We start from the raw sequence: 25,354 nt of genomic DNA, 5'->3' as shown, positions 1-25,354 counted from the left end.
CCTGCGTGGTCCGTTCGTCAGGAGGAAGAACCATTAGACGTTCCGTTCAACTGTCACATCAAGCTCATGATGAATGACCACTGCTCATTTGGCGGGGAGTATATTAAATATTGAGGCCATTTCCCGCTAATTCTGGATGCGCGCCCGACTACAGACCTCACAAGAAAAGAGACCAAGGAGCATCTGCTACGAAGAGAAGAAGAAAGCTACAACCTCGAGCGAAGCCTAGTTGGAACCGTTGGTCGGTACGACATCAAAGAGCCCACCCCCTGTTTAAGCTGTAAATACGTTCTATAAATCTTGTTCGTAAACCGGAGTAATCTAAATTATCTAAATATAAATCAAGTGACACAGTTGAAACCGAATTGAGACAAAATATAATGGGACATTACCCTTCAAAAACGAAAAAAAGAGAAGCAAAACAATTTGTTGCACACTTTACATTCACTATAAATGCTTCAAACAAAATAAAACGAACTTCTTTTCTTTTGTTTTTAGAGTAAAGTAATGGTAACCAGAACGTTTCACACGAATTCAAGCAAGAGAGGCACAGCGGAAGTCTTATCGGCAAAGACAGAACAATACCCGCCCTCGCCGAGCTATGGCTTCTGCGACGTGCCGTGATCGTTCTAGCGGCAGCTCTGAGCCCGTATCATACCTCTTTCGACAATATTCACTGCTACTATACTTTCTAGATACCTCCCCCAATTTTCCCCAATAGTAAGTGCTTCGCTTCCACTGGCCATGGGCGGCGATGCGGCGGACTCCGCCATCTTTAGCTCTATTGGGGCGAACCCCCATCAGTTAACTGAGGTAGAATGTAGGCCAGGGGGGCTATGTTGCACGTTTTGGACTCCCAGGAGACTAGGAAGAAGGAAGTGACGTAGCTGTGAATGAACGTATCTTAGCAGCACCACGCAACGCGTCACCGGCGACTCCACCAATCAACATCCAAAGAGCGTTGTTGACGTCACTTCCTTCTCCCTAGTCTCCTGGGAGTCCAAAACATGCAACATAGCCCCCCAGCTCAATGACAGATGTGGCTGCCATGTAACACCGGTCGATTGCGATTGAGTCAACTGTCGGTGGCTTAATGACAGTTAAGAGCGCTGGTGTAACTAGGAGGGACCCCAGGCTAGTTGTACTGCACTGGCTAAATTTCTCATCTACAGCGAGTGACGCGTCGCTACTTTAAAATGGCTGACCAACTGCGCTGTCTAAATACCCGCACAACCCCAATTATGTAACTAAGAGATTAGATAATGCTGAATTCATTTAGCATATTCCGAACCGCACTTTCACCCGGCGCTATAAAATTGACACAGATATTTAGGTTACAGTAGTAGTCTACTGTTACGGATACTGAGCGGGAGAGGGAGAGTACAAAGGTGTAAATAGTATAAAACGTACGCATAAATGACCTGCTGCATACATAAAATGGCGGAACGAACGAAAAAAAATTTCCTAACGATTTTGGTGAATTTTTACTTATAAACTTGCGCGAAGCAGCCTCTGCTCGGGTATTATTCCAGTTTCTTTTCTAGATACCATGTTTGGAAGTGGTCTGCTAACCATAGCCCTGGCACACAGTCCACGTCTGGAGTTTCGCATGATATTGCCGGCAAGTACCGCTATAATTTATACTGACAAGATTTAAATCGACGCTTTGCCTCTAAATTATGAGTTACCTTGTACTTCAAGTACCTGCGTCCATGTACCCTGCTCTTGAACGCTATAAGTGATACGTTGGCGAATTTGTTGTAATACAAGCTATAGCATTTATTTCATGCAAGGTACGAGTGAGAAGACAGTGGAAACAATCTGAACATCCCCGAGCCTTAATATGCCGTTGTAGAAAGAGCAGCGAATAAAATTTGTCAATCAGTGGCGTTCTCATCAAAAATTACGGTATGATTCTGGGACATCAATTAATTTCAGCGAGATTTACCTAACTCTTATTCTACGTCCATTTTGTGAGGTGTGATCAAAGTACTGCCCCTACTTTTGCTTAACACAAGAGAAGCCTTATTAAGGCAAATTCGTAGTGACGCGAACCTTGCCATAGGCGTCGAGAAGTCGGTTGAAGAGCCAGGTTTGGATATCTTCGCTGCGGTTGGCGATGTCCGACCGTACGTAGCCTGGATGGCAGCAGTTCACGGTCACTCCTGCACGAATGAACCAGCGTTAGTAGAACACTACTTTACGTAATCAGTGACCAAAGCAACGGTGAAGGATAACACAAATCTTCATGTTAGCATTTTGGGCGGAAAACACGCGATTGACGCACTCAGCACAGATAAATAAAAATAAAAAAAACACATAACATAATTTGCTACATTTGCAAAGGTTTTCAACCGATACAACGTTCACTTCCAACAGACTATAGGCCGTTCCTCTAGGAAGAGCGGAGAGAGAAAATATGCCATCCCCCTCTCACCCTGGCGTCGTCTGCTTCGCCGAGTGGGCTATACACCAACTCATGCTTGGATGGATGGATGGATGGATGAATATGGCTGAGCCCTTTGTGTCGGGCGGTAGCTTACGCCACCTAGCCGTGCCACCGGCGCTGCGCATGCGCGATGGGGGTGTGGGCAAGAAGCTCGCCGTCGCCCATAAACAAACCAATGAAATGCAATGTTATCGGCGTCGGTGTGAGTCGCCCTGCCCTTTTTTGCGTTCGAATTGTTGATTCTACGCCTTCCTGGCGATGTCTGACTATTTGAGCGGTGTCAGCGAAATTACCTAGGCTCGTTACACCACAAAACTTCGCGTGAATAATGTGACATGTGGCGATTCATTCCGCGTGGACGCCGCAGTATGTACGCTAAAGCCTGATTAGCATGATGCGATTTCGCTCGCAATTTCCAGTTGCGACGCCGCTCGGGCTGCAAAAGCGTGAATCTTAGCTGAGATGGTTGATGTCGTCGATAGTGATAATTGCAAGCAGAATTTAGACCAAGTGAATTAGGGATAACAAGTCGGTGATGGTCACTGGTAACAATGATCAACATCTCCTTGTATCTACTGTTTACATCGAGCCTGCTTACCAACCTTCAAATTTAAGTGTTTTCAGTCCTGCACTTACTTCTTATCGCAAACACCGGGCCAACATTTGGTCTACGGGCCGGCGTCGTCTAAGAGAGCAGATGACAAGGAGAAACGTTTGAAAGAGCAGACGACAGCTCGAACGATCAGGTGGCCGTTTGAACTTGAAGACGCACTGAACGTAGTCCGCAGGTGGTCCGCACAACTTAACGGTTTTCTGGCGTTCATGTTGGAACAAAATAAATAAATCTGATGACCACAAGTATTCGTGAATACAACCGAAAGTGCTTCCCGCCCAAGCAATCGTTGTCCGACGGCGTCTGCTTTTCCCTTTTCACGGCACATATCCATATTCTCGGACGAACGGAGCACGTGAAAACTGACCGTCAAGCCTTTATCGACACTTTTGGAACGGCCCCAGTCGCGGCGTTTTGACGAGAAGGCAGGTTTTTGACTGGTTCCTTTCAAAACAACGTAGGAATACACGTCTGGCATGGGGACTTCTGCCCACAGCTCCAGACCGGAAGTGCGACTGACGCGCCACCACCACGCCGTGACGTAACAGAGATGAGTTCGTGTATATTTAACGTCCGGCTGGCGTTCCACACTCGGTATAAAATCTAGTAATTTTGGAAATTTCAAGCGCAGGTGCGCGGATTTAAATAGGCAAGTTATCTTGTAATGCTATGCTCGATAAAAAGACTAACGGAGCCTAATTGCGATGTTACCTTCGTGCTAATAAAATAAAATAGAAAAACTGTGTCAGAGTGGCCAGCCGCTCCGCCGAAAAGTAAATCCGGTTGCTGTAGGCATTTTACTATACTAAGTTCGTACTGGTGGAGGCCTTTAGCGACAATGAGTGAGAGTCTGGAATAATATGTAAAAACGTGCCCTCATGGCGAAATAGACGCAGTGGTTGAGTTGCTGGCTGACTCCACTGCTATTGAATTAGCAGGGCAAGGATACGCTAGTTGATCATTTACTGAAATAAAACAACGGAGCGCTAAAGGCTGATTTTGGAGTAGCCATAAATATTCTAGGGACGCGTGCCACTCATGCACAACGACAGCTACGAGCGAGATTTCGATGTTCGGTGCAGCCCGCCGGTACAGTCCACAGATGGAGAACGGCAACCTCCCGATTTGTCGTCTGCTAGCAGAGTCGGGCGCGTGCCTCTCGTTTTACCCCGCCGAACTTGCTGAACTTCCCGGATCTTGTGAACTTCCCGGATCTAAAAAAATGGCGCCGCCCTGAGAGTGTTAAATGGAATGGTCTATGGCGGCTGTAGCTAGCTAGCCGTGTGTGACCCCTCATCACCCGATCGGTGGTGTGCGATCGTCGTCGTGACGAAAGGGATTGCCTAGGCAACAGCGATGGGGTGAGAAGCGCGTTTGGGGGGGGGGGGGGGGGGAAGGAGAGAAGAGAACTACACTAAGAAAAGATGGAGGAAAAAGGTAGCAACGTAGCAAGGGCGCATTTTCCTCCCTTCTACTGACGCGCCCCAAGCGGACACGAGCAGAAGGGAGGAACGAGACGTTTTTCTCCTTCTCCAGTCAGACGGGAGAAAACTTCCGCCTTCCCGACTCATTATCTTTCGGTTTCGTTTCTCGAGCACGTCGCACACGTTAATACATGTTGTTGATTGAGCTTCAGTGGCAGTGAGGGCCGCTGGTAATTCCGCCTCCCAGTCCAAACGTGCAGAACATTTCGGTTGCATTGACGTTGTTACCACTATTTTTATCAAACGAGCAAACGAAGCCGTCAGAAATAGTGAAGTTCCGGAGCAGTGCCAGCAGCGCTACGTTCACTGGGCTAAGATGACTATCTCCGGAATGCGGAAACCACGCGGGACCACGCGCACCACGCGGAACGACGTGTCCACAGTGGATGTGTCGACGTTGACGACTTCATGGAAATCGCGGAATTGCGTCCAAGACAGTCAGGTTTTGCTGCCCGGTGCCTGGGTGCCTTTTGTGCTGAATTGGGGGTCTGTTTTCTAGTGCCGATTGCCAACCGGTAGTCAACGTGGTTTTGTATTTTTGCGTGTCAGCAATGTAGCAGCAACATCGTGATGGCAGTGTTGTGAACAGAAGACTGGAATTATCGCCGATGTGACCATGTGTTCGCGTATCAGTGGTGTAACAACAATATGAGATGACCTAAACTGTCGGGCATTGATGCCGCTAGTAGGGCCGTCATCGGAGGAGGCAGGGTGTCGAAGGTTCACATTCCGCTTAACATTACAAAAAGAATCCTCCCATTCGTAAAATTGTCCCGCAGTAGCCGACGAAGCGCTGGTGCTGCGGAATTCCTATAGGAATTTAGAATCGGTCCCTTGCGCGTCGTCTGCAGCCTAGCTCATGCTCTGAAAAGCGTTGGCACACGGCCAACCAAGCCGCCGCAGAACTTGTCAAGCAAATAATTACCGCTGCACCAAGTCTATTTAAAGAAAACGTTCGCACCAAAGCAAACATTAAAATGCTGTAGTCTATTATACAATGTTTTCTCGCCACGAAATGCACCTACCATGGTTTTTCCTCTTTTCTTTAGAGCACGCCCGTAAGCAACGGCCATATAACGAAATTTTCTGCTCGCGCATCCGGTTAGTAAAGTAGGTCGCTGATAAGGACCATTAGACTTTTAGGAAGCCGTTAAGCACTATGCAAACCAACGCGTTCTTGTGCGCGCGTAGGCCGTGCACTTCCCGGAAATTGCGTATTTCGTGACGTCGCGATGATTCCTTGCGCCTTCCGGGTCACTGTCATTTAGGCCGATAGTCACATTACGGCCGAGCGTGCATTACGGCCGAGAGGGGCGGAAGGGCCGAGAGTGGCTTTGAGGCCGAATAGGGCGTAACGGCAGAGGACTGCAATAAGGCCGATAGTCTCTGAATGGGCTGGTGTGGCCGCCTCTTCGGGAGTTGCGTTGTGGTTGACGACCGTAGTTCTCACCATATTGGATAGATGGCGCCACATATTTCTTTTATTTTTCAGTTCACATTGTATCTCTCATTCACGGCAAATACTGCGTTTTTGGTTTTATTGCTTCATTCTTTACAATTAATTAAACATGTAGTACTTCGACCGTATCGACTAGCCTTTCTTTTTTCCTACACTACGCGTCAACATTATTTGCCAAAGGGCGAAGGCTATGCCCCCGTGAGTCAGTTAGAGAGACGGAACGAAGCACGTGACACTTCTTCAAGGCAAGAATGCACTCCGACGGTGAGTTGTCATGTTCTGTCATTCTGATTGATTGGCACGGCAGTACGTTTTGCTGTTTGCCAAGGTATGCTGGCTTTGCTCCCCCGGCGGACATCTTGTCTGGCATTTTTTTACGTTTTATTTTTAGCAACTCATAAGTAAGTACACAATTAACAGTTATTTTGCAAGTTCTTTCGTAGCACCAAGGGATAAATTATATCACAAAACCCAGTTCACATCCAAGATACCGCTTAAAATACCTTCAGAACAAAAGAAAAAAGTTTATGCCGAAACTAGTATTTGGCTGCGCTGATTCTTTACCAGATATTTTAGCATTCGGAGTGGGACCGGACATTTCATCGAACGCGGTTTTTCCGAACGCGATTTCATAGAATGCGATTTCATCGAACGCCGTTTAATCGAAGCCGCCTCATCGAACGCCGTTTCATCGGATGCCTTTGAAGCAGAGTTCGATAGTTCCATGTTGCCAGCGATTTCTTTTAATGGCTGGAAATAATACAGCTGATTCCGCCGAAATTTCCTGGCCGTGCTTTGATTACTCGACCAAACGGTTGCCACGTGTTAGGCAGCACCGCAACTTCAGATATGCAATAATGACCACGCGTGATATTTTCTATGCTTCCCTGGTTGCAAAGCTTAATTAACTTTTTTCTCGGTCCCAGTCGATAGAGGTTGCAATATCGCATTCGAATATTAAGTTTCTTAGTATCATTTTCAGTTACCGATATGACAACTTACGGCCACTGCTGACCTAGGCCCGCGGTCTTCCCGTGACAAAGTGCCCTCCTGTCAATTGATCTCATAATATTCTTTCCGCGAATCTCCCGGTCAAACCGCAACTTCGCGGTTGACATAACCTATCCGATCTGCGAAGAGACCTCGGCAAATGGCGAGACTGAAAAGATGTTAAGCTTAAAAATGAAGTCAGAGTTGTGACACTGAGAATGACGTTTGATCCGTCATGATCAGTGGGGCGCGATCTATCTTATTTGGTGGCAACTAAAGTCGTCAACCACAACGCGACCCTCGAGAAGGCGGCCGCACCAGTCCATTCCTATGCTATCGGCCTTAATGCAGTTCACGGCCCTTACGTCCTACTCGCCTCAGATCCTCTCCCGGCCCTTCCGCCCCTTTCGGCCCTAATGCACTTTCGGCCGGGATGCGACTATCGGCCTTAGCGGGATGCTCCCGCGCCTTCCAGGCGCACAAAAGTTGGATAATTTAAACTTTTTTCTAAACGCGCACAAAAACGTAGGACGCTCCTCCTCCGGACATTCGGTGGAGGGCACTAATTCCGGATCCGCGTTTCTTCGCCGTCTGGCGCAGATACTCCCGCTCGCCCGATGGCGGATGTCCTAACCAACGCGCATGGTTGTGGCTCAGAAAGCGCCCCGGAAACAGCAAAGACGTCACGAAATACGTAACTTCCGGTAAGAGCACGGCCTACGCGCGCAGAAAAACGCGTTGGTTTGAATCGCGCTTAAATCGCTACAGGACGCCAGTGCCGCCTCTGGGAAGCGCTGCAAAATGGAGCCACCGCATGCCGGGAGTTACCCAACTGTCCATTATCAAAAAAACGTTGACCTAAACCCAGAAACGCGTCAAAACTAAAGTGGCCATGAAACGAGTTTTCTACTCTCGGTAAATACTTGTCAGAATCACTCCTCCTACCACTAATAACCGAAAAAACTTGCCTTAGTTTTTCTTTCCAAGCAATGGCAGTCGGCAAAATAATTCCGCAAATATCTGCGCCGTTCGTCCCCTCAGCTCGCAGCCAGAACAAGAGGCCACGTGGCCCGGTGCCTATCCTATGCCGCCAACGTTAACCATAACTACGCGCTGGGGTCGGCAAAAGCAGAAAACGCGTGCTGAGCTCCAGGTATTGTTAGAGTCCGGCTATTCTCATCACCGCAGTGGTTGGACATGAGCCACCACCGGAGTGTCGATCCTCCGAGGCATTGATTGCTACGAGCCAAAGTCGACTGCCCACGCAGTTCTCGTGTCCGATTCATGAGCCGCGCTCGACTGTCGTCAGGGTTGTGATTTCGATTCCACAATTACGTCATCGAGCTTTGCAAAGGCAAGATTGAAAGAAATAGTCCCCTTTTACCCTCGCAATTTCACTGCGACCAAGAAGCTTCTGCTGAATCAGTGGTGGTCGGTAGCCTTACAAGCGGTAGCGGATTCATTCTTTCGGAAACTTTGTACCGTATTTGCTACATTTTTTCAGAGCAATAACTTTTAATATACTCACGTTACTTATTTCGAGTAACGTATAACGTAGTTTCATTACTCGTTACTTTTTGTTCCCAAAACTTGAACAAAAATACACTTTAAATTTTTTCGTGTTTTTAGGCGCCAAACCACGTGAATTTTAGAGTTTTTGCATTTTCTTTTGCGTTTTTTATCTTGAGTATTTAGGTGAAACCGTAAAAAGGTAAAAGTAACTGTTCAGTTTGTGCATGAACATAATCTTGATTGAAATATGGCGCTTATGCACAGCTCCGGATTAAGGCATTTGGGGGCCTTGGGCTTAGGCTCTTATGACTCCTCTACCTATGATAATGGTGGTGGTGGAGGTAACGATGACGACGGGAATATGTATATTTTTGAACTTGTTAAATCTAGATATGTTTCATCGTATGATTATTGTCGAGCCTTGTTTAGATCCGTAGATTCAGTGGACTTCAAGTTTTCCTTGCTGGCATTGAGGCGGGTGCGATTGTTTTGAAGCTACTTCGCAAATAATCAACCCCTCTAGCAATTTACAATATAGTAATTTTGAGGTACGAAAATGAAATCAAATATACATTGCGGTAAATATTAGGATCTGTCGTTCACATCCAGCAACTTAACCACAAAAACAACAACAACAACAAACACTAAATTGCTTCCGTTTCAAATGTTCACTCCGTTCATGAATTTGTTTGACTAGAGTTACAGCTAGATTCACAGAGTACATGCCCGGGTCAGTTTATACAAATTGGTCACGATGTCGACTTGTAGCACAGATGACCTTCTTGCTAACATGTCGAGCGACATCATTAATCACACATGAATTGAGTTATGCAGCAACCAAAAAGGTACCTGCAAAATTACCATTCTAATTTCGCTTCCCCTAAATGGCATGCCTCGCAAATCGTCAACTGCCACGAAAATCTAGAGCCCTTATTCTTGTAGTTGTTCCAAATTATTGGAAGTGTTTTAACTTCTAACTAGCCATCTGTTAATTAAATACTGGTGTGAACAGTGAAGGAAGTGACATAGGCAAGAAAGAAATTTCGTTGGTCGAAGCAGTCTTTATGGGGATCAAACTACTTCGTAAACGCTCTTCTAATAACTGAACCCTCGTTTCGCAAACAAACACAAACTTTCACATTTAAAGCATAAGAGAAACTGCGTGCGATTCTAAGACATCGACCGCTGTCTTCGGGCACATGTGCATTTAAAGAATTTATCATGAGAATCGAAAATATGTTTTCTTTTTGTGTCTACACTCTGTCATTTTGAATGGGGAAAATGTTTCGCTTCAGATTTAGTACTAATCTTGTTCTTTTTAAATACAGTAACTTAGACCTCGGCAGCCATTTTTTTCTGTGAGTCAACGTTAAAAAATAAGAGGTTATACCTTAGAGGTTGGTGTAACAATTGTAGTATTCGTATCAGTCGTTGGAAGGAAGAGTGTTCAGTTGCACTGGCAGACCAGATATTGACTCTAGAGCACTTCCTTGCAGTCTGTACCCATCAAAAACTGTTGAGGGGCGTCTTAAGAGTCGGCTCCTTGAAACGCCTTTTTGTTGGTGGCTATAGAAACGGTGTCCGGAAAATTTACGGGCAACTTTTCGCTTGTTCCAAACTTATCGTTATAGAATAAACTCCATATGGAGTTTTGCAAAAAAGTTTAAAACAACATGTGTGAACCATCTGCGTTGCTTGCTTAACGCTTGTTTAACTTCCTGCCCACAATTGTCCACAAAACACGCTAAGGGGCCCCAGTACAAAAGAAAGCTCCATAATAACCGTCCTTCAATCAAGCTCCAATTAAAAAAAAAATCTAACAAGGGGCATAGGAGGCCGTGTTAAATTTTGTTGTTCTGGCACGCTCTTGTACAACAAGCTCACAAACGCCAGCTGATCTAGAGACGGAAACTTTATGGCATCCTTGTTTCCTTGTTGAGGAAAAGAGAACGAGAAGGCCATTGCGCCAGAGGCCCTTCGGAGTGTTTTTTCAGCTTTATGCCTAAACTCCCTTAAATAAAAAAAAAAAAGAAAACGACTAACATTTTCAAATTTTTAGGGGCCAGCATGGGGCCCCCTGACAGCCTGCCCTTACAAAAACGGGTCTCAACATTCTTTTTAATTTTTTTAGACTTCTTATTGACTTTCCGCGATCCTACTGAATTCCTTTATAAACGCACTTTGTTTTGACTATTGTCAAAAAACTTTCAAAAGAAAAAATATTGAATTTTTTTGTAGACTTTTTTATAAAAAAATTAAAAAGAACTTGTAAAGACGTTTTTCTATAGGATATTTTCTAAAAAAATTAAAAAGGAAAAACAATAGATTTTGTTTTGTAGACTTATTTATAAAAAAAAATTAAAAAGAACTTGTAAAGACGTTTTTCTGTAGATTATTTTCTAAAAAAATTCAAAAGGAAAAACAATAGATTTCGTTTTGTAGACTTATTTATAAAAAAATAAGAAGTTGTAACAAGGTTTTTTGTAGGTTAATTTCTAAGAAATAAAAATAAAACGTATTGACATTATTTCTTTATATTTTATAAAAATAGACATTTTTTATTATTTTATTTGGTCTGCCGTCGTGTGCGGGGTCCGATATGACGGATGTTTTTTTTTTTTACTTTTTATTGAAAATGTGTTGACCTCTTGTTCATTTTGATTACTTTATTTCGACTGACTTCCTGTTGACATGGTCAACAAAAAGTTTGTTGATTTTGTGTTGAAACTTTTTTTTATGATTTTCTATTGACTTTCTACTAACTCTACGTTGGATCTTTTTTTCTGTTCACTTCCTGCTGAAAGTGTTATCAGAAATACTGCAGACGTTCTATTTACTTCGTGTTCAAATTATTCAATTGACTTTCTGTAGCCAGTGTCAAAAGAGAAGCTACAGACTTTCTGTTGACTTTTTATTGAACATAATACATCTTGACTAAATGTCAAAAGTCACTAAGTTTCTCAATAGTCACTGACAAGTTGAGAACCATAGGGAGGAGCTTCCGTTCTGCTGCCTCCAGTGCGAGACTTCTATCCTTGACAACTCTTCGACGTCTCGCGCCCCTCGAGCTCGACTGCGCAGTAAAAGCACGACGGAAGGCATGAGGCGCGTGCTTTAGGGCAGGCGTTCGAAAAACACGCCTTGCCGTTCTCACTTTGTAAATGACAATCGTTGCATTATTGACCCTATTCAACTAGTAAAGAAGAGCAAAATAACTATTTTAAAGTGGAGCAACCGCCTTGACTGGCTTCGTCTCGAGTGGTGCTATGCAGAGAAGCGATAAACATTTGTTCTATGAGCCGTTTTGTGGATGTTGTTTTAGCGACTACACTAAATTATTATTAGTTGTACCAATGCTTTTTAGTAAGAGATAGAGTCCACGAACTTCGAAACACTGTCTTTCCTTTGACAGACTTTCGAGAAGGAGTCCGGAGACTTGAAAACTTAGTAAGTGCTGAGGTGGTCACCGGCCAAATGATTACCTTCAATATGTAGGCTATATAAGGCTCTGGTGCTGTCAACAGGACTGTGTTTCTGGTGTTGAGTGCTTGATGGTGTTTGTGTTTGTTTACATTGCTTATTTGTGGGATAATATGTATCAAAAAGACACTATATCCTCACGAAATTGAAAAATATATTAAAACATTTAGTGTTTTTTTTAAACGTTAATCTGCGGTTTTGTCAAAAGGAATTCAACAAAATTTATGTTAGAAGGAATTCAAAAGAATGTATGTAAGAAGGAATTCAAAAGAATGTATGTAAGAAGGAATTCTAAAAAATTTAAGTGGCCAATTTTAACTAAGAGTTAAATAAGTTGTCAAAACAAAGTCTAAAAAACATCAAAAAAGTTTAAAAAGAAATTCAATAGGACTCCAGAAAATTTTCAACAAAAATTCAAAAGAATTTAACTACAGATTTTTGTAAGGGTGGGGACCAGGGCTGCAGCCCCCTTCGCCCGTACCTTAATCCGGCCCTGCTTATGCATACCAGCAGACCGAACTGGAGCCGGCAGCAAAAATGTTTATCACAATTAACACGCAAAAGGGCCATTTCAGTACAACAGACTGCCTTAGGAGAGAGATGAAAAATATCCTGCGAGAATGTAAAGGGGTCCTTGTATATTTTGACGACATCCTGGTCACAAGGGCCACAGAAGAGCACTGCCAGAATCTCGAGGCAGACCTATAGGAATAAGTGATGCCGGATTGAAGCTCCAACAGGAAAAATGTTCAGTGTTCCAGAAAATTGTGGAGTACTTGCGCCACATACTTGACCCTGAAGGAATTCACCCCGTATCCAAGAAAGTCAAAGCGGTCCTCAAAGCGCCAGAGCTGTCAGACGTCAAAGATTTGCAGAGCCACTTGGGATCACTTAATGTTTATCGCAAGTAATGTTAAACGTCCAAACACAGTTAGGTGACTGGTGCGCGACCGAAAAAATCCGCCTGGTTCGGGTATCGAACCCGGGACCTCTCCATTTCCAGGGGGGCGTTCTACCAAATGACCTAACCAGAGGTTAGTCGTCAGTAGAGCAAACTGGTTTTATCAGCTGCCCCCAGTATAGCACCATCAATGGTGAAACTAGCAATTTAAGGTTACGATTATGATCCAGTTAAATGCAAAGGTGCAAGCGAGCTGGACAAGAATGGCGAAAATATTCCCTGGAGAAGGGGAACAAGAGGGACAAAGGACGAACACAAATCTCCAAACACAGCTAGGTGACTGGTGCGCGACCGAAAAAATCCAGGGGTTGAGCAATTTACCTTTTGCGAAATCTCCCAAGCGCCCCGGCTCGCGCGCAAGGAATTGTGGGAGAGACTGTTCCTCGCCTGGCCGCTCCGCCTTGAGATCGCGTTGCCTTGTCGCTTGTCTCCTCTTAATCCTCTGTTCTCCGATTCTATTACCTATTTCTATCGATTCCAGTGTATCTTTTATTTTCCATTCTCTTCGGCGCGCAATATTTCTTGTATATATATATATATAGTATTTGTGTCTTTATTTTGCCTTTTTCGACGGGAGCCGACGGACAACACGCCGCTTTGCGCGTCGTTCCCCGGGTGAGTACTACCGTTGCTGCTGATTCCTATCGCGCTGTTAGCTGTTCATTTTTGGTTCATTTGACCGGCGTGCAGTCGAGAGGGGCCGTTTATGAACACCCGCGCACATGTCATACGGGTAGGCAGAGCTCTGAATCAACAATCGCGACGTGAGAGCCGAGTGCGCTGTGATTTGGCCGCCCGCGCTCGCTCCGCTGATTCGCACTGCAGCGTATGCCTTCGAGTACCACTTACTTGACCAATATACAGCACGCCGCTTTGTCGCCACGAACCATCTGTTCGAATGTTTGCGAAGCTGAGGCATATGCAACGCTGTGGCGCCTGACTACTGCGCGCTGCGGCGCGATCCCTTCCCAAACGCCGACGCTCAATGTCGCGGCTTGAAAGCATCTATGGCATGACTTCGTAATCTATCTGCTAAGTTGTTGTCAATTGCCAACGCCCTTTTACAAGTGCAGAGATATGTTGCCGCGAATCATTTTTCTGAATGCCTGCGAAGCCGTAACACCGTTCGTCATATCCAACGTGCGGTGCCTGACGGACTGCGCGCGCAGCCCTTCGCCAGCGCCTGTGACCCTTCGTCGCGGCTTGTATGCGCTTATGGTATGCCTTCTTAATCTATCTGCTAATTGGTTGTCAGTTGAAAACACCATTTTTAAGTGCAGAGATGTCCTGTCACCGAGGCAGTCACCTTCAAACTCGTAGTTCCTTCGATAATTTAATTTCTCGAGTCAAGATGTCAGCAACTGACAACCGCCGAAAAGGCTGATCATGAATGCATGCCAAAGGCGCATACAAGCCGCGACGTTGAACAGCCGGTGCTTGCTATGGGCTCGCGCCGCTGCGTGCAATTGTCAGGCGCCGCAGCGTTGGATATGCCGAACGGTGTTACGATTTCACAGGCATTCGGACAAATTATTCGCAACGGCAAAGCGGCGTGCTGTATGTTGGTCACGTTGAGCGGCACTCGAAGGCATACGCTACAGTGCGAGTCAACGGAGCGAGCGCGCGCGGCCAAGTTAGAGTGCACTCGGCTCTCGCGTCGTGGTTGTTGATTCAGAACTCCGCTGACCCCTATGACATGTGCGCGGGTGTTCATAAACAATGTTCATATGTAAATATATACAAGAAATATCGCGCACAGAAGAGAAGAGAAACACTTAGAAGCAGTAAAAAATACACTGGATAATAGATAAAAATAGGTAATAGAATGAAAAACAAAGGATTAAGAGGAGACAAGCGACAAGACAATGCGATCTCAAGGCAGAGCGGCCAGGCAAGGGACAGTTTCTCCCACAATTCCTTGCGCGCGAGTCGTGGCGCTTGGGAAAATTTCAAATCGTCTATTAAGCCCCTTTATGCGGAAAATTAGCGACATCCTTTGAAGAATGCGGCCTGCTATCTTGGGCCGATCAAGGCGGCGGTACAGTCGACGCGCTGGTGTAAAAAAGACAGAGGAGAAGGGAGAAGATGTCGCTACCTTTCTTATTTAGAAGCATTAGTTGAGCTAGGTAATGCCGACGGGCTGAGTCAGCTGCAACTGCGTGGATATTTGTTTAAGAACTGCATGGTCGGGGAGGTCTTCATGTTGGAAAAGGCGTTCCCATTGTTGTCGGCCGCAGATGTTGCACAGGCTACATATAAGGATCCCGTAGTGTCGACAGTAAAAGAGGCCTTGTGGTCTAGGAAGCGACTGCTGGGGTCTGCCGAATGGAGACCATTATCAGGTCGGCTAAAGGAGTGTTTCGTTCGGGAGAGTTGTGTACTGTGGGGTTGCCGAATAGCAGTGCCGATATCACTAAGGCCAGCGATGTTTAGCGTGCTATATACACGAAACACATCCGGGCATCGAGAAGATTAAGATGGTCGCGCGGAGCCATGTCTGGTGTCCAGGCATAGACGAGGCTATTGAGAACAGAGTTAATGGTTGTGCCACATATCAAGTCCACCGGCGGTCATCGAGTCCAGTGAAACACCATGGCCATTCCAAGAAAACGCATGGTAACGTCTTCATGTTGATTTCCGGGACCGTTAACCTGCGCATATTTCTTGGGGCTTGTTTATGCGTTTTCCAAGTGGGTGGAAGTACTCAAAGTGACCTCCCCATCAGCGAAGCCCACAGTGCAGTGCTTGCGATCCACTTTTTACACACATGGGATGGGATACCTGATGTGGCCGTCAGTGGTGATGGTCCGGCGTTCGTCAGTGCCGAATTCAAAGAATTCCTGGCAAGAAATGGAGTTGGTGCCATCATTATTCCACAGCATCATCCAGCATCAAACTGCGCTGCCAAGGGGGAGGTACAAACGACCAAGGCGGAGCTTAAGAAAGCTGAACCTCAGGATGTTTAGCTCAAAATTCAGAAAATTATATTTAATTACAAAACGACGCCACGCTACCTAACCAGACGGACGCCAGCGGAGCTATCGATGGGGCGTCGCCTAAAAGCTGCCTTGGACTTGTTACATCCAGATCTCTGAGTCCCAGCAGAGTTCAGGCAGCTGTAGCAGAAGGAGCGAACTGACCGATCGGCAAGGCGAAACAGATTACCGGAGCAGGGTGATCATGTTTGGGCACGAAATTTCAGATCCGGAGATCGTTGGGTCCCTGTGATAGCTGGGCAATCCACCAGTGCATCGTCGGCACGACTGATGTTGGAAGAAGGCGGTACCTGGAGTCGCCACGGGGACCAATTGAGGCGAGGAACCCTCGTCCCGCCACAAGACAACGTGGAGGTGCAGCCGTCATTAGAGAGTGTGGTGAACAGATGGGGCAACGAATCCTGGTGCAGCCACAAGACAACGTAGGTAGGCAGACGTCATTGGAAATTGTGGTGAACCTACCTGATGAGGACGTGCGTGACACTACTGGTATTTGTATGCCTAGAGACGATGCACAGATACCAAGCGCCATTGTTGAACGTTCAGGACGGGATGTGCGAACGGACCCTGTGAGACGATCAATTAGAAAGTACAGACCTCCAGTACAGTATTCTCCTGATGAACACTGTGAATTGAGGGGGAGGGGCGTGACAGTGGGGCTGGGGGCGTTTGGTGGACAAGGCGGTAGCTGCACGGGGAGTGTGACTGAGCTAGAAAAAACAACAAGAAATGGTGGCTCTCGAAACTATGGGGCTTGGCAAGTACTTACGCTCGTGTAATCTGTAAAATCTCTGAAGTAGGGCACATCGCACACTCTGGGGACAATATATCAATCGAGATGTGCAAGCTTCTCTAGTTACAGTTTTTCTTCTTTTTGTGAATGGAAAGATAGTCAATAAACCTAGATTATGCAAAAAAAAAAAAAAGACACGATCGTTTTAAAGGTTTGACACTGGAAGTGAACTTCAAAGTTTGTTTTCGTTTCAGCACCTCTAGAATCACTTTTATATAAAAGCAGAAAAAACGTCCCGAAACAATTGCATCAGTTTCGAAATGCTCATAATTCCAATAACCTATGCAGAAAACCAAAGAGAAATCTAGGCGAATACCCCATCATGCGATTATCAGGTCCATCAGTGTTAGTTTAGCACCAACAAAAACTAACTACGCTAAAAGAACGTAATGCGTACTATGCGGCCCAATTCCTGGAATAACTTATTTGAAGTAGATAACCAAAATGAGGAGCTCACGAATGCGCGTGCCAGATGGAATTAGTTTTAGGCCTTTGCTCTGGAAGAGTTACTACTGCAGCCGCCAGCACGTGCAGCGAGTGTAGCTACACTCGCAGTAGGGTCCTAATGCTGGGATAATTTAGCAGAAAGTCTATCCTCGTTTATTAAATTCGCACGAAATTGGACTGAAGGTTTTAACATCCACGTTTATAACCGGGTTGAGGACGAAAATCGACCGAAAATGTGATTGCAGCTTAATTGTGTGTCCCCGCGTGTCCTCCTCAAAGTGGCCACTCTACCACAAAGTACCCAGATCCGATTTCATCTCAGTAATTCAAGGTGACTCACTAAGGCACACACACAAATTGAAGGTAAAAAAAACAAACAAGAACTCAAAAAGAACCGTAAAAGTTGGCCACGTCCACTGTCTCCCAAGTCGTACCATGCAAGCAACGCAGTATTTAAAATAAACAATCGTTTAATTCTGCGTAGAAAACATTAAACAGTCGTTTCGGGAGTGATTTAGATCAATTTCCCGGATAAATTTTTCGGGAAAACTGACTTGGTGCGTAGGTCACGTAAAGTCGATTTCCCGGCTAAACTTAACAGGGAAACTAAATTGTTTTATAGGTCACCTGACGTCAAAACACATGATATCCCTTTTCCTGCCAAATTTAGGGGGGAAACTAGATTGCTTCGTAGGTTTCGTGGCGTCAGTTCACCTGACGTTAGTTCTCCCGCTCAATTTTACGGGGAAATTGAATTGCTGCGTTGGTTTCACGGTGTCCCATCACGTGACATTGATTTTTCCGCTAAATTTAGCGATAATTGTGGTTTTGGTCACGTTAGGTGAATGTCCCCGCTAACGTTTAGCGGGAAATGCACGGAGGAACGGACAACACTTTAGGATTGAGGGTTCCGTTCAAAATTGCTTCGTAGTCTACTAAGGAAAAAAACTCACCGGTGCCTTGGAGTCTCCGACTGAGCTCGACGGTGAAGAGCATGTTGCACTGCTTGGTGGTGCAGTAGTTGAGAAGCGGGAACCAGTACTCCCCGAAACTGAGGTCATTAATGTCCAACCGGCCCAGCGTCTGCCCCACGGAGCCCACTACCACGATGCGGCTGGGCTGGCTTCTCTTCAACAGGTCTGCGGGGAGTGCCGTCACGCCCTTCGTTATCTTCGGTCGACACTAAAGAGCATAAAGCCATGGTCACGCTGTTCATATAGCCTACCAGGCACGTAGCCAGGATTTTGTGCCAGTATTTTGTGTCCTCCTCAAGAGCTGCGCTCAAGTTTCGGATTACGGGGATTCGTAAACGTCCTTCATTTTTTTAATGGTTATAAAGCGCATCAGGACAACGGACAAAAAGGAAGACACAGGCACAGCTGTATTTGTGTCTCTTTTTCTCTCCGTTGTTCTGTTACGCTTCTTAACCATTATGAATCACCAACTCGCCAAACACTCCACCCTCATCAGGCTCATTAGTTTTTGTTCACTTTCTCAGTGTCGCGTGGTTCTTTTTTCATGTTACTTTATTTTTTGGTCCTTTGGGTAAGCTGTCACAATAGTGTTCACAAGAAACTTTCGGCCGTCGTTCTTGCAGAAATTGTTAAAAAGTGTTCGCCCGAGATCAACCTCGCAGACCTTGTTTGAGCTTACCCAAGTAGACCCCCTTACAAGGCCTATTGGGAGACCCAAATATAACAAAACACCATATTACCTTGGCGATTATGTTCGACGAGTTTTACAGCGGCGAATTAATTCCTATGACGAATGTTCTGCTGTGACGAACGGGCCCATTACCTGTTGCCCTAAGACGAATTGAATGTGACGAAAGCTGCGGTTTGACGTATGAGACGAAGTACAGTCGATCGCAATTTTACGAAGAATAAAAGCTTGAGGTTACTTAATTGCACTTGTAGAATCTTACGGTTACCTTCGTTAACCGAGCGGTATTTCCTCATTTTAAGGAAAATCAGTGATTTCGTAGAAAAATGCATATAATTACGTAATTATAGTAAATATTTGTATTGCAGCTGAACACAGGAAGATGCGTTTAATCCTGTTCATTCTGAAACGAGCATGATAAGATGGTAACACTCCGCCGTTTTATCTTGGCACCGTTCTTAAAGACTTCGTTGTCTTGCGGTCACAGGAAAGAGGGGAGGGGGGGGGGGGGAGCAGCTAGAGACGCTGCTTTCATCACTGTCAGAAGTTAAGCGAAGGGAACCGTAGTTATTATCAAATTGACTCCGTGGGGTCACGTGATCACGACGTATTGGTAGGTTTGTGCAAGGTACTTGCCCAGTAGAAGGTGCGTCAGTAAAAAATGCCCGAGGTGATTAGCCTGGAAGGTGACCTCAAATCCATCCTTCGTCTCCTCGCGGTTTGGAGGAGCTGAAACGTCATCGCATGGGAAAGGAAATGGAAATATTGTTATCTCTGGGTACAAACACGCTTTATTCACGCATTACCCAACCTTTTAAAAAAGTAAGAAAAAAAAAACACGTCACAAACGGTATTAGGCATTGCATTGGTCGTAACAGAGTACTGGTAAACTAGCGAAATGATGGTAAAAAAATAGTTAGGCTTCACGTAGAAGGAAAATTCGGAAGCTTTATTATTATGTGAAAGGTTGCATGTTTGCTAAACGACGTATTAAAATGTGCATGCAATAGTTTGTAATCGTACGAGGGGCTCGGTACGAAACGTGTGAACAAGAGGCATTGAACGCGGGGTGACGTTAACTTGTTCCATTTGTTTTCTCGAAACGAATCAGTATTACCGACGATGTCGTCGCTTCAACTTTGAGTCTCTCCTGCTTTCGATGTCAGACGGACTTTTATGGTAGCAAATCACTAAAAAAAGGCTGGGAGTAAAAATACTGAATTTACATCCCTTTCTTTACACAGGTGGCGTCTATCAACAGAAATAACGAGATAGACTAGAAAGCACTTCCTGTAAAAATAACGAGTTACGTTTTCTGGCCGTACCTTTATAAATTTGACGTGCACACCTGCATACCTCGTTCACGATGTTTTTATTTAACATAAATGACACGACTAATTAGATGGTGTGGTTGATGCTGTTCTAATAATTTTACTGTGTCTAATCCCAACCCCTGCTAATTTCAATCTACGAGTACATGAATGAGCATGTACCGGCATGCGGTCGTGTATCGATCACCACCTTATGATGCACGTTCATTTATTATTTTTATTTCATAATACTACAAGTCCCCAGCAAGGACTACGATAGGAGTGAAGACAAAAAATCAATAGACAATGTAATAAACAAGCAGAACACAGTGAAAAAAAGAACTATACGACACCTAATACTCATATCAAATAGCACGAAAGTACAACCAAAATAAGAATATGAGGTATATTGGTTACATGGTAGGACACTTGACATAATCCAAAACCGTCTTGGACTTCAGGCGAGCAATGGTACTGCACTTGCTACATGTCTAATCCACACAGCGGAGACACGTACGCCCATGGGGGCTTACTACCATTAGCTGTCTAAACACGCGTACATTACAAAAATATTTTGTACCCCATATATTTGTTAAGGGAGAACAAGCGTCCCCACTCACACATCATGCCGGCGTTATTGATGAGAACATCCAGGCGCTCTTCGGAGGCGATCACCTTGCTCGCGAAGTCCCGCACTGAATCAAAGGAGCACAGGTCTAGCTGCATGCAGACCACGTGCCTGCCCGTGGTCTTGAAGATGTCGTCGGCAGCGTCCCGAGCCTTGTCCTGGTTTCGGCATGCCAGGATCACTCTGGCATTCCTCCTGGCCAACTCCCTCGCCGTCTCCTTGCCGATTCCTGGGTCAAACGCAAAAAGTAGAAGTTTAGAAAAACGAAATCGCAGCTTTTCGCCACGTGGGTGAAGAAATGACAGCGACAGCTGGTATTGCGCCTACTAACACCCACTTTTATGAATATCGACTTATTATTTACTCGATTACGCACAACACAGCCTTTTGTACACTGAAGTCAATTAAAGAAAACACATTGCATACATGAGTCAGTGTCTCTGCCTACTACCCCATTCACACGACTGTAAAGGTATATTTAGCTAAGGAACCTTTATTCTCTGCGACCGATCAATTTCTGATCTTCCGCGCGTGGCGTGTGCTCGCGACCCAGGAGCGCGGGCTTATTCGCCGATAACAAATGGACCTATGTTAAAGGTACCTTTATGTCGACCGTGTGAATGGGGTATAAGATTAGTACCAATTCACACGGCACCGCGAAGGTACCTTAAGCTTAGGTCCCTTAGCTGAAAGTACCTGTAGTAAACGGCGTTCTTGATCACATGATAAATAAATGGAGCACTTTGAGTTGGTGTCGATTGCATTCCTGCTAAACCAGGAGAGGAGCACGTGATAAATAATTATTTCTTGAAATTTGTTTGATGCACAGTTTTTGTTTATTCTGTCTAAAATATTACATTTAAGACCAAAATATTCGTGTTTGCTTTTGCGGCACTTCATTTTTTCCCCCAAAAGTTTAAGGGCGCACCTAAAGTAGTCTTGCTTTAAAACGTCCGACCCGTCTGGCCACACTGGCCCTAAATCATCTGCGCTTACGAGTTTCCATTGCGAGGTAGGTGAGCGACCTTTTTCTGTTTAGCAGCTCAATTTTTCCGCAAAGTTCTCACTGAAGTAGCTAAACAGTGCCATGCAGAAACGAACCACGTTGGAGTCAGTTACGCCAGTCACGCCATCGGAAGGGATGGACGACGACGAGGCTAAAAGGTCCTAGGCGGGCGAGTCAGAAGACTCGTCTACAACCTCTAAAAGCGGGGAGGCGGAGCGGGAGCCTTCTGGCACTGTGCCAAAAGGCTCCCACTCTACCTCCCTACCTCTGTCCCTCTACACGATTGTACCCTGACCAGCACCAGTTGGCGTTCACAGGGGGTTCCTCAAAATCCCGCAGGTGTGCTTCTGCCACTCCGAACGTCGACATGCTCGTGCTTCCATTTCGTAGAACAATTGTTGCCACGTTTGCTTCTGGCGCGCACACCCCATTTGTTTATAGAATACAGCGATTACATAAATTAAAAGTGCTTATTTAAACTGTAATTTAAACTTACAGTAATTAGTTATGTTGTATTGTTATCGGTGTTTGGAAAAATTTATCAATCATTGTTAAGAAATACATCTAGTGGTAAAGAATTACTATTTTCTAGGCTCAGCGATTTCAATCAAATTAATCGGATTTAAGTCAACAAAATCCCATTTGATTTTATTTCATTTTAATTTATCAAACTCTTAAATCGCCAGTGCGGCTCTACATAAGGGAAGGCAAGTGCAACATAATTCATTTAGAACACAAACACAAAACAATCAATAGCAAAAAAAAAAATCAGGTTTAAGTAAGTGGTAAGAGAAGCTCTGAAACAAGAGGATTTTTGAACGATTACAATATTATCAATGAGACAGTTCCATTCTAATGCTGCAGTGGTGAGAATTTAAAAGGTTTGTTCGTGGGGTGACCAAATGAAGTTCTTTCGACTTGTCAGTACGTGCGGCAATGTGTGGTAATACAAATTGAGTAATAATGTAAGTCTGGAAAATTTTCTTCGGTCTGCGAGAGATGGTAGTCCAAGTTTCTCTTTTATTGCGATGATGCTTGTGCGCGTGTAAAATTTGTGAATGAAGCGTGTGGCTGTTTTGCACCGATCTACCAAATAAGACTGATATGGATTTCATATTATTGAAGCGTGTTCGAGTTGAGACCGAATGAGTGCGGCATATGCTACAAGCTTTGTTTCCCAGTTGGCCATGTAAAAATTTCGTCTTAGAAAACCAAGACTATGGTTTGCTTCTGCTCAAATGTGATTAATGTGGGCTTCCCCAGAGATGTTTGACGTGAAATGAACCCCAAGATATTTATATGTATGCACATGTTCAAAAACCACATCGAAGAGAGTGAATTTCAAATCTGTTTGAATTCGCTTAGTGATAAAATTTAGAAATTTTGTTCTGCAATATTTCATTTATTTTGCCACTTTTAACACCATGTCTGAAGGGTGATTAAGTTGTGCTGAAGTTCATTACAATCATATAAGTAGGATATGTTTCTATACACCACACAATCATCGACATAGAATCATCGGATGGTGAACTAAAAGTAGTAAAGAAATCATTCACGAAAAAAATAAAAATGGACTATAGCACGGTGATTTGCGGTACTCCTGATTTCACTTTATGATAAGATGAGGATTCACGTTCATAGCACACAATTTGCGAGCGGTCGAACAGGAAGTTCAATATACTCAGACTCACAAATGTTCCTATTTGGAAAGCGCGTAATTTAAGAAGTCGTTTAAAAAGAAGTCGATAAAAATTGTATGGGTTTCCGTTTTAAAGTGACCGTTCTGATGTAGGTCTGTGACAAATTCTAGGAGTTCAGTTTTACAAGAATGATACCGCCGGAAACCGTGCTGGTTTATAGAAAGTGAGTTTTTCACCAACTAGAGATCTACAATTTTTGAAAAAAAAAAAGCTCCTTGAGGTTGCTTGTACAATTGTAAAAGAAATTGGTCTATAATTCGTCAACTCATACCCTTGACCGTTCTTCGAAATTGGGGGGACTTTTCCTTTTTCCAATTGACAGGTGTTCAGTACATGATAATTGTTGGAAAAGTAAACACAGAAGAGGCGGAAGCTTGGTATTTGCAGCTTCGTTGAAATACGATTAAGGCCAGGAGCTGAATTTGTCGGGAGATTTTTTATTAGCTTCTGAATCCCAGTGATTGGACTCCTTTGCGTTAGTATACTGTCATCAGGTAAAAGAACAGGTAAGAGAAAGCTCTCATAAGAAAACGTTTCACTGAAAACGTTACCGAATGGTTCACACACGTCAACAGCCTCCCAGTTGTCTCTCGAAGAACCAGTAAAACAAAAAGGAATAGAAGTGTGCTTGGGGTCAACCGCATTCCGAAACGTTTTCGGATTGTTTTTTTATAAGGCAGCTATAGGTCTTCGTTAAAGAACTTGTTTTTCGCTTTCTTTGTACATTTTGCAAACATTCGCGGAATTTCGCCGTACTTTACAAATGCAGTTAAAGAACGCAATATTTTTGCCTGGCGACATAGTGTCTGCTTTTTATTCGTCTGCTTTTTATTCAGGAGTTTTTTTAACATAGTTTGACAATTAGGGGTTTTCAACAGAGGATATAGATGATTTATAATAAAAAAATATCAATTTTTAAAAACAATCGTTCTATTTTGGCTTGAAAGGATGGGGCTTGCTCGTGTTGGTCGAAGTGTAGGAGGCAACAATAGCGGGTGACGGTGAAGGGAACGGAGATAAAGAGTGTAAGCTGTCTGATAGCACTCCTCTCTTCCCCTTCCCCCCCCCCCCCCCCCCCCCGGCCCCAATTCGCCCCCCCCCCCCTCGCTCTCATTCTTACTGTGCCGCCAGCAGGAGCAAACAAGGTCCTTAGTAGGACCCCATACAAAGCTACAACTCTTTAGACGAGCAACGAACTCATTATCGAACGACACCCGCTAATTTCTAATCTCATTTGCGTAACTAAAGAGGTGAAGGTCAAGTTCGAGCCTCCTCCTTCTTACGTAAAAGCAGGTTGCGAGGTAGTAAAGTTCGTAAACGTCTGGTAAATAAAATAGCGCTCAACGTGCACGCAGAGCTAGATATTCCGGTCTGATCCGTTTCCCTATGCATATCTGCTTTCCGCATCATACGTTAAGGCCAAGTGATAGTCGAGATCTGTTCGGACAGCCGTAAGCTCGTAATTCCGGGCTGAACTGAATGGGAGGCTGCCTATGCGGGTAGAAATTGAGGGAGAGGGTGGGACGAGAGAGCCGAGCTCTGACTGGAATGATTATTGGAGAAGCAAAGCTAGCTTTCTTTGCATCTACTCACTGTTCGAACGCGTTCGAACGCTAACGGCGAGAGCCGGTCGCCAGCGTTCGGCGTTCGAACGCCTTCGAAAAGTAAGTCGAGACAAAGGCGGCTATAGCTTTGCGACCACCCATGTTGGAGCGCGGTTCTCTGGCATTCGCGCGCGCCCTCGTCTCTTCCAGTACCTCTCGCTCTCTCTCTCTCACTCTCTCTTGATGTTTCTACCCTTATAACTCGAGCACCACCGCGAGCCCCTTCCGCATGCCAAAAATTCAGTTTTTCTCTATTTAAC

At 44.8% G+C, this 25,354-nt stretch overlaps 1 protein-coding gene across 1 annotated transcript in view; it reads right to left on the bottom strand.

Annotated features, from left to right (window-relative positions):
- The window catches only part of LOC8042020 (retinol dehydrogenase 12-like), a 52,346-nt gene that overhangs the window by 11,503 nt on the left and 15,489 nt on the right, over window positions 1-25,354 (bottom strand). Inside the window, exons 2-5 of the mRNA XM_040213123.3 lie at window positions 20,777-21,013; window positions 19,483-19,575; window positions 18,138-18,323; window positions 2,056-2,165 (exon numbers count right to left, since the gene is read on the bottom strand). Coding sequence (XP_040069057.1) covers window positions 2,056-2,165; window positions 18,138-18,323; window positions 19,483-19,575; window positions 20,777-21,013 — 626 coding nt within the window. The remainder of the gene's footprint in view (window positions 1-2,055; window positions 2,166-18,137; window positions 18,324-19,482; window positions 19,576-20,776; window positions 21,014-25,354) is intronic.

This window comes from Ixodes scapularis, unplaced genomic scaffold, assembly GCF_016920785.2.
Source record: "Ixodes scapularis isolate PalLabHiFi unplaced genomic scaffold, ASM1692078v2 PGA_scaffold43__4_contigs__length_2004386, whole genome shotgun sequence".
Classification (NCBI taxonomy): domain Eukaryota; kingdom Metazoa; phylum Arthropoda; class Arachnida; order Ixodida; family Ixodidae; genus Ixodes; species Ixodes scapularis.
Note: the sequence above shows the minus strand (reverse complement) of the source record. Positions and strands in the feature narration are given on the sequence as shown.